This window comes from Lotus japonicus, chromosome 2 (genome assembly GCF_012489685.1).
Source record: "Lotus japonicus ecotype B-129 chromosome 2, LjGifu_v1.2".
Lineage (NCBI taxonomy): Eukaryota > Viridiplantae > Streptophyta > Magnoliopsida > Fabales > Fabaceae > Lotus > Lotus japonicus.
Genome location: NC_080042.1, coordinates 49,341,606 through 49,350,974, shown reverse-complemented (window position 1 = coordinate 49,350,974; position 9,369 = coordinate 49,341,606). Strand labels below are relative to the sequence as shown.

The following is a 9,369-nucleotide window of genomic DNA, read 5'->3' as shown; positions in this document are numbered from 1 at the left end:
GATGATATATTATGCATGAGTGAATGTTCTTGCGTTCCTTTACGTGGATTATATTTATTTTCTGAGTTAATGGTTCAAGGGTCGCTCACCTAGCCGTAATTCCCTTGTAACCCGTGAATGTTGTGTTGTGAAGGTTGTGGTATAAAGAGTATGATAAGACTCTAGGATTGATTTTAGAGACTTAACAAAGAGAAAAGTGTAATAAACTCGCTTGCAAGTAAATGTGAATAATTGGACATAGGTCTGGTGAGGACTATGGACCATGAGAACGATGGTACCTTGCACGCGAGGGTGTTTTGTGGGTTGTACGGTGAGTCCCCACGTGATTGGCTGACTGCGGTCGCCTTGTGATTCTGTGGACGGACGGTGAGTCTGGCGGACGGTGAGTCCCCCCACATGATTGAGGGTTGTACGGTGAGTCCCCTCCGAGATTTGTTCATCTGCGGATGATCGTGATTATGGCCATGGAAGTTTTGGTGGGTTGTGTGAAGTGAGATTCCGTTAGTAACTGACTCTTTCCCATAAAATACATATAATGTACTTATATTATATATGTTGTTGTTGATTTTGTCATTATCATTCTTTTGTTGGACCTGACCCTGCTTGTTTGCTATGTGTTTGTTTGGGGGGGGTAGATGGTCGTGAAGATAATGGCGATGACTCATTCTTGGGAGTTGATGCTACGTGACGTGCCAATACTGGATGACAACTACACTTCTGATGAAGAGGAAGAAGATAAAGAGGAAGGGGTCAAGGATATGGTTGGGTTTTGAGACATCCATTTTTCTTTTGGGTTGAGAGTACCGAGTTTTGGAAGTATTGAACCATTACTTTATTTTAGTTGCGATAGTTTAACTTGATGTAATTTACTTTGAAGTTTTCTTCCGGTTATTTATTTCATACTCTTTTCAATGATTAATAAAGTTGAGGTTTACGTTGATGATTATTTCCGCAAGTTTGAAATGGTTAAGTTTCGAGAATTTTGTAAAATTGAAGTTTTATCATTAATTCGAGATTAATAAGTGAATCGACGAAAACTCTTTACGAAAATTGGTTAACTAGTTACTGTGTGACACCCGAGAAATCGGGGCGTTACACCGAGATGATTACGGTGGATTCCGACTCGGACTCCGACAGCAGTGGGGACAGTTACTCGCCGAGCGACGAGGAGGAGGAGGAGGAACTATGAGCAGGACTGGGAGGGTAGGTTAGGCAGCGTCATTTTTTTGGTGTAGAGCTCTGGTTCGTCTTACTTTTGGGACTGGGTAGGTTCCCGATGTGTGGCTTTTTGTGTGGTTCTTTTGATGAGGAATCACAGAGAGTCTGTCGGATTATAGGGGTCTTTTGTTCAGGCCATTTTGGGAGCCGACTTTCTCTTGGATGACTGTACTTTTGATACTTTTGCTTACAGTACTGGTTCTGTACATATTTGCCTACGGGCACACTACTTTGGAGTCACTGCGGGTGCGCGTGACGTGGGAGTGCAGCTGAGGCTGTACATGTGTATATATTTGTATATCGGTTAGTTTAGTTGCTGGGTTATGTCTTTATTTTCTATCGCTTTAATTAAAAGGAATCAAACGAAAAAAAATTACCTGTTTTCCGCGTAAAGTTTATTTTTTGTTACTAAAGTGCACCTGGAAATCGGGGTGTTACAGTATCGTTCCAACAGCGCCGCCCTCAACCGCTCCCATGTGAGTGGTTCCTCAGCTTCCAGGAGAGAGTTGTAAAATTAAATCATGGGTCCTTCCATGCTCAGCTGGGCCAAGCTGACCTTGACCTCCGGCGACGTCTCCTGTACACGAAAGTACACCTCAGCTCTCGATATCCACCCTGCAGGGTCCTTGCCATCGAAGAGAGGCAATTCTACCTTTTTTACTGATTGGGGAATTCCGTTAAGGCTTCCCTGTGCAATTGGTGAATCCTGCGCTCCTTTTCTCCTCCTGAACTCAAGGTCGGAGTCTGTGTTTGTAGTCCCGTTTTGATGCCAGAAACACCTCCCAGATCGTGATTGACACTCGCTTCCTCTGTCTGGTGAGTTTTGCCCATGGATTTCTCCATCATCGCCACCAGCGATGTTGGCAGGTCCTTGACCGCCGTTGTAACTGCCGCCAGCGAGGATCGCATCTCTACGAGCTCGTTCTCTAAAGCGTCAATTTTCGCCTCCATGTGAGTAACCGTTTGCTTGGTCTTCTTGGTTGGCATCCACTGGTTCCGTCGAAAGAATCCGGTAGGTCGGACCAATTTGTTAGGAATCCCTAACAATGAATCACAGATAACAGAGAAATGAACTCAAAATAACGATGATTGTTTATTTACTTTGAAGAGTTTACAGAAAGGGAATGGCAATCCTAATCTGCCCAGAGCTAAGCTCCTAAAGGAAGCATCATTGCTTCATTTCCATATCACAAATGCAAATATCTAAAGATGCCTCTCAACCTCTCCTACACCCTCCTTATATTCAGGAATTAATACAATCACCTTTTCTCACCATTCTGTTAGAAAGTTACCCCTTAATACCTTTCTTGCCCCTTCTAGAATAAACTCTCCATACCCTTGAGCCTGCCACCTCATGATTAACTAGAATCTCTTGTGGATCAGCTATTGGGCCAACGTTCCTAACAGCTGCTTCATTCACTAAACCCCTCATGCTGAAACCTTTGAAAAGCCCTACCACACTCTTAAATTCATTATTACTGCAGTTCTCTATCAAAGTATCACATGTTATATAAGTTGGAATAGAAAGATACACTTCACCAATCATCGACAGAAGGGTCACCTTAGCTTCTCTTGTCCTAGCTTTCTTCTCAAGTCCATTAATAAGCACACTAAAGATAACAGAATCTCGCAAAGAACCATGGTGTGTCATTTCGTGATGCAATGTAAAAGCCTTAAACAAAGAGACGGTAAAAACCCAGTAACAAAATCAGCGCGTTGTATGTAACAAGAGACGGTAAAAACCCAGTAACAAAATCAGCTAAAAAACCCATGTGTACCATTTCATCATGCAAATAAAAAGCCATACTGAATTCACCTTCAAGACAATAAGCATACATCAACAAAGTATAAGTATAATCATCTGGCGACACACCCCCGCGTAGCATCTCTCGGAAGAGATCAAAAGCTTCTGACAGTCTTCTTCGCTGTGGGCACATTGCCTGTATAAGCGACGAATACGCGACAGCATCAGGCAAGATGCCCTTTTCATCCATCTCCACCTTCAATTCATACGCCTTCCCAGTTTCCCGATTTGGCAAAATCCGGATATAACAGTGCTATAACTAACAACATCAGGGGATAAACCCCTCTTAGCCATGACCCTCAAAATCCCCAAAGCCTCCTCAACCTTCTCATAATTGCAATATGCACTAACAACCTTGTTATATGTAGCAATAGACGGCGAAAACCCAATACCAATCATTTCAGTCAAAACCTTTAAGCCTTATCACTCTCCATCTGCTTGCAGAACAAATCAATCATAGACATGTAAGTCCTCTCATCAGGGACCAAACCCTTATGAGTCATTTCTTCAAACACCTTCTTAGCCTCTTTTACCCTCCCTTCACCGCACAACCCTTGAATAACCGCATTCAACGAAACCAAATTTGGCTCCACACCCTTCTCAACCATTGCTTTCAACAACCATTGCTTGCAACTCACCGGCGCCGCTATGATCATCGCCGATTCTGATTCTGAGTTGACAGCGGCGACGAAGCCGCGGATCATGACGTTGTAAGTGTTGACGTTCGGTGGCGACACGGCGTTTCGGACCATGTGGCGAAAGGTTTTTAGAGTGGCCGTGAATGGAACACGGAGGAGCTTCATTGGGTTGGATTTCGGCGACGATGATCCCACTGGTGAAGGTTACGCATGCAAACTTACAAGAAAAATCAAGGCTTAAATATGTTGGGGGCCCCTATAAAATAAGGGTCCTTTGGTTTAAGCCCCTACAAAAAAATTCTTTGGCATACACCCTTACATGGAAAATAATATGTAGCTTTAAGCCCCTACCGTTAACAACCGTTTAAAAAAAACATTAAGTGCTGAGCTGGAAATGGATGGTCGCTTCTCTCTCATACCTGACTATCCACATCATATTCCACCTCATATATTATTTTTCATTTCATTTTAATTACTAAATTAAATTTCAGAAAGGAAAAAAAATTCCAGCAGCCACTGAAACCCTCTTCTTCTCCCTCTGTGCTCATAGTCCATGGCCACCACACTGTCTCCTCCATCATCCATCGCCCCCTCCTCTTCTTCACCATGGCCACTTTGCTCAAAATTTCGTAGATGGTCACAACTTCGTTCATAATCTGATCAAATTTTGTAGAGATCCTTCAAAGCCACAACCCAGATTTCAAAATCCCCCCTCATGGCTCTCATTGTCGATCATCACCATCATCACGCACACCATCATCTTCGTCGTCATCATCATCGAAATCGTCGATCTCCAACCCTAAATTGCGGAGTCGACGACCTGGAACGCCACCGTCACGCCGCTGGTTTAAAGGATGGTGAAGGGCGCTGCAAATCCTATTTCTCTTGATTGATTTTGGATCTGAGATTTTCAGGGTTTTTTTGGATTTGTGGGGTTGTTGGTTTTGGATTTTTCATCTTCAACCTTCTCAATCTCATTCGAGTCTGCTTAAGGTGGCAGCTGTGGGAAGATGCAGAACAAAGTGTGGTGGTGGCTGCTAGGGCTTCGTAAGAGGAATGAATGTAAGTATTAAATAAATATTAAACTCTGGACAAATATTAACAACGTAGCTTCTGGTGTAGTGGTAATGCATAAGCCAATTAGGGTAGCAAACCTGAGTTCGAATCCTACCCAGTGGCATGTTTTTTGACATTTGCACTATATGCCTACATGACCTGCCACGTCAGCGTCCGTTAGCTGAGTCAGCATCATTTAGACGGGACATAACGGTAGGGACTTAAAGCTACATATTATTTTCCATTTAAGGGTGTATGCCAAAGAAATTTTTTTGTAGGGGCTTAAACCAAAGGACCCCTATTTTATAGGGGCCCCCAACATATTTAAGCCAAAAATCAATACTAATATGATACATGCATGGCAAATAGCAAATATTATTCATTTTCTACTATAAATTTCTCATATCTCAAATTAGTTTTATTTTTTTAATTCATAACTTACATTATAGTGCTTTTTTCAATAAGAACTTGTTTAATGAATTCCATGTTCATAGTGCTTTTTTCATCGATTGCAGTTATATAAATCAATATTATAATCTCATGGATAGGCGTTTTCTTGAGTCACCTGCTCTCACTGTGAACTCTTCATCATCTCTTCTCATCCTTGATCTCTCCTATAATTTCTTGAAATCTTCTGTTATATTTCATTGGCTTTTTAACTTCACCACCAACCTTCGTAGCCTCTTCTGTTATAAAAAAAAAAACCTTCGTAGCCTCAACCTTTATTTGAACTTGATAGAATGTCCATTTCCAGATGGATTTGGGATAGTATTGAACTCTCTTGAATTTCTAAATCTCACTTCTAACAAACTGCAAGGAAAGATTCCAGTTTACCTTGGAAATATATGTACACTGCAAGAATTATACCTTTGCCAAAACAACTTGAGTGGAGAAATTTCAAACAGCTTTCAAAACTCTACCAGGTGCAACATGTATAAGTTTCATTATTTGGATTTATCTTACAACTGGATTACTGGCATGCTACCCAATAATACAATTTTTTCACATCTAGGGACAATGGATCTTTCCAATAACAAGTTAATTGGAGAAATACCTGAAAACATTGGATTAATGCATGAGTTAGTGTCACTCCACCTGGAGGGGAATTACTTAGGGGGCGAAATAATGGAATTTTACTTCACTAATTTAATTTGTTACCCATTGTCTCTGAAGTTTGGTACTAACTGGGTTCCACCTTTTCAGTTATATAACTTGGGACTAGCATCTTGCAAGTTGGGTCCTAGTTTTCCAAGTTGGCTCCACTCAAAGTCACTTACAGTTTCTAGATATTTCTAATGCTGGGACTAATGACTCTGTGCCAGATTGGTTTTGGAGCAGACTACAATCAATAACTAAGATGAACATCTCCGACAATAGTCTCATTGGTACAATTCCAAATTTACCACTCAAGTTTGCCAATGATGATAATGCTTATTATTTTCCTGGGAATTTAATTTTGAATTCAAACATGTTTGAAGGTAGAATTCCTTCTTTTTTGTGGCAAGCATTTATACTGGATTTCTCCAACAATAAGATTTGATTTTAATACTCCCTCCGTTTCTTATTATAAGATTATTTTTTAGTGTTTTTCTTGTTCCTAAATATAAGTCCATTTACAATATCAATGTAGCATTAATTATTTTTTCCCAAAACTATTCTCATATTTAATATGAAAGAGACAATGAGATTTTGAAATAATAACTTGGAGAGAGAAATTTATAAGAAATTAAATAAGGGTAATCTAGGAAAGTGAATAAATTTTTTTACAAATTTATTGCTTGTAACTATTTTCCTTGATTGGGCCAATACTCATATGGAGACCTTGGAGAATTTCTTACCTGAGGTTCTTGAACACAGATTGATAGACTATGTATATGTCATGGTTGCAGTCAATGTGGCTAAGTGCCACAAGTGGCTAAAAGGATAGCAGGTACGTTATTTTAAGAACTTGTTTGATTTATTCCATGTTCATAGAGCCTTTTTCATCTGTTGCAGCTATGTAGATCAATAATTTCTTTTGATAAGGAAAAGAAGTTTATAGTTACAATAGTTGTTTTTTCATCTGCTTTTTTCTTTGGTTCATACCTCTTAAAATTGTAGTTATTTCTCGAAAGATTATTTTCTGTTTACGAAGAAATTACCGTTAACATGTTTAATTTAGAGAAGTTTTGTTCTCATATGACTTGTCTATAGTTCAGACCTCTTAAAATGTGCTTGCATGAGTATACTTCTCAGTACTCCAATAGTTAGATTCATATCAGTTTGTTGATGATAGAATTCTTGTCTCTATGTCAACTAATTTGTTAGATACCCCTGATTTTTTTCAACTTCTTATGCCTCTCTCTCTCTCTCCCCCTCTCTCTCTCTCTCTCTCTCACATACACAAACACTGCACCTACTGGCTTTTGTCAATTTCTCAGTGGAAGTAGTTTCTAATAAATTGCTTTTGTTAAAAAAAAATTAGTTTGTAGTTATACTACGGCAGTGCCGTGCAGGAAAACACAAAGAGCTTTTCAAGTATATTATTATCTGACAAAAAAAGCCGAACTTAATATCTTGGATCATTGAATCAGAATTCTGAAATCAAAAGTTGGGTATATAATCCAATGTGTATCATCCCATGCATCCAGTCACAATTTCAATAATTTTTTACTATTATTCATTTCTAAAATGGCAACCTTCTATGCTCCGGAGAATCTAGGCAAGTCATCTGGAGTAGTTATTGCTGCAGTTGCAGTTGCATTTGCTTGTCTTCTCATTTTCATCTTTTTGATTTATCTTTATTGCATTCGAAGAAGAATGGACTCTTCTGGATCACATCATGAGCAGCCAGGGGGAGGGGGGATTGAGATGGTCTGAATTTTTTCTGCATTCTCTGATGGAACTCTTCTTGCTGTGAAGCTTGTAGATGACCTGTGGCTCGTGTTGTCTTCTTTTGTGTTCTTCATTTTCTGTTTGTAGTTTTATTCTGTTCCTTTTGTTTCTTTTTATGTAAGACTCTCTTGTACTGGGTGGTTTCCCCACCGTTTACTATCTTAATAATACATCTTGGTTTATTATGTGCAGTTCCTTTCTTTTAATAATTTTGCTGTAATTTTTGGACTAACCGACCCATATTCACCCAATCTCTCCTCTGATCCTCTCTCTCTGCACCAAATCTTTGCCAAGGACAGTAGCTTCCACTCCTACCATCTGCACATGCACAGCCTCACTCAAGATTCTCTTTCTGAACCAAATCCTCTTCAGTTGCTTTCTTCTTTTTTTCATCACAAACAATAAACCCAACAACCACTGCTACCGCCGCCGCCGGCCGCCACTTTTTGGGGAAATTGAGGCTGAGAAACCAAAAGTTTTGGGTATTGAGGTTGACACACTCAAGAAGATTATATCTTTGAGGATGATGTTCTTTTGCATCTTATTTAACTATACAATTCTCCAAGGATGTTCTGGTTGTTACAGTCAAAGGAAGTAGTGCTGAGATTATACCATTTCTCAAGACATGAGTTAATCTTCCTATGGCTGTTGAGTTTATGTTGTGGTACACCAAATTGTGTAATGTTTTGTCAAAGCAAGCTCTGTTTTACTATGATATTGTTCCTTTCATTGCTTTCTTTGGGTTTGTTTTGTATCGTCTTAGCAACTATATCCATCATGAGCATTTGCTTCTCGGCATCCTTGGCCCCCGGTTCCTTGGTCCGCTGGCAATTATGAGAATATGGAGCTATTGTTTGTTCTATGTCATGGCTGAATTGTGGGGGAGTGTGGTCATCTCTGTACTGTTTTGGGGGTTTGCTAAACAGGTAATTTCATGATCTGGCTTTGTTCCTTTATTTTAGTTCTTGTTTAGAGAGCTATTTGCATGACTGTGCATCATCAGATTTATTGTACATTTATCTTTCATTATAATGGTAATAGGGAACCTTTTATCCTTTATAAATCAAATTGACTACTTCATACTGAATCTGATACAACAAAATATGTGATAAATAGTTAGAGCTCATGCTGCATTTCTTTTGTCTGACTGAACACTTTCAGCTACTTACAACCATCACTGTGGATGAACCAGTACCTGGACCGAAGACAATTGTTAGCTTTATTTTTCTAGATCAGAAATCTGGCAAGGTAATTTTTTTTTTGAAAGCAAAATGGATATTATTAATAGAAAGACCTGAGCCAGAAATGACTCAAGGTAGAACAATACAAGTGTAAGATTTGTCTAAAAACAATGTGGCCCAAAAAACAACCAGAGAAGTAAAGAAACCCACCACCAACCCACAGAATGATAATGAGCATCACCCAAGACAAGGCCTCATTAAAACCTTGTTAGGAAAAACCCAGTGGGATAAAAACCTACCAAGGAAAAAGTGTACCACTGTTTTGGGTGAGTCATTCTGCAACTAAACAAAAAACAATACATTTGCTACCCATAAAAATGAGACGTATCAAACACAGCCACAGTCCTTCTCTGGTCGAAATCCTCTAGCTGAGAGCAAAACAACAAACTGAAAAATACCAGCACCAACGTCATCATCAGCAGCAATTAAAAAACAGCAACAGCAACAGCTTCAGCGACAAAAACAGCAACAGCAACAGCTTCAGCAACAGCAACAGCTTCAGCAACAGAAAACCAGAAACAACAAATAGCTTCAGCGA

General features: G+C 39.6%; 1 protein-coding gene and 1 pseudogene across 1 annotated transcript; one reads left to right on the top strand and one right to left on the bottom strand.

Annotated features, from left to right (window-relative positions):
• Nucleotides 1-1,875: 1,875 nt before the first annotated feature.
• LOC130736553 (pentatricopeptide repeat-containing protein At4g11690-like) lies at nucleotides 1,876-3,421 on the bottom strand. Its single transcript, XM_057588371.1, has 4 exons — nucleotides 3,232-3,421; nucleotides 2,997-3,034; nucleotides 2,521-2,890; nucleotides 1,876-2,258 (listed from the first exon to the last, which is right to left on the bottom strand). The coding sequence occupies exons 1-4, from the start codon at nucleotides 3,419-3,421 to the stop codon at nucleotides 1,876-1,878; spliced, it is 981 nt and encodes a 326-aa protein (XP_057444354.1).
• A 351-nt stretch (nucleotides 3,422-3,772) lies between these two features.
• LOC130736552 (plastidic ATP/ADP-transporter-like) lies at nucleotides 3,773-8,606 on the top strand (annotated as a pseudogene).
• The last annotated feature ends 763 nt before the right edge of the window (nucleotides 8,607-9,369 follow it).

Bases quoted from the DNA above. Each gene is read 5' to 3' on its own strand.
- LOC130736553 (XM_057588371.1), bottom strand. From the start codon at position 3,421: ATGATTGGTATTGGGTTTTCGCCGTCTATTGCTACATATAACAAGGTT. The intron at 2,891-2,996 runs GTACACATGGGT...TCTTTGTTTAAG, and splicing joins TTTATTTGCATGATGAAATG to GCTTTTACATTGCATCACGA. The intron at 2,259-2,520 runs GTATTAAGGGGT...ATTCATTGTTAG, and splicing joins TTCTAGAAGGGGCAAGAAAG to GGATTCCTAACAAATTGGTC.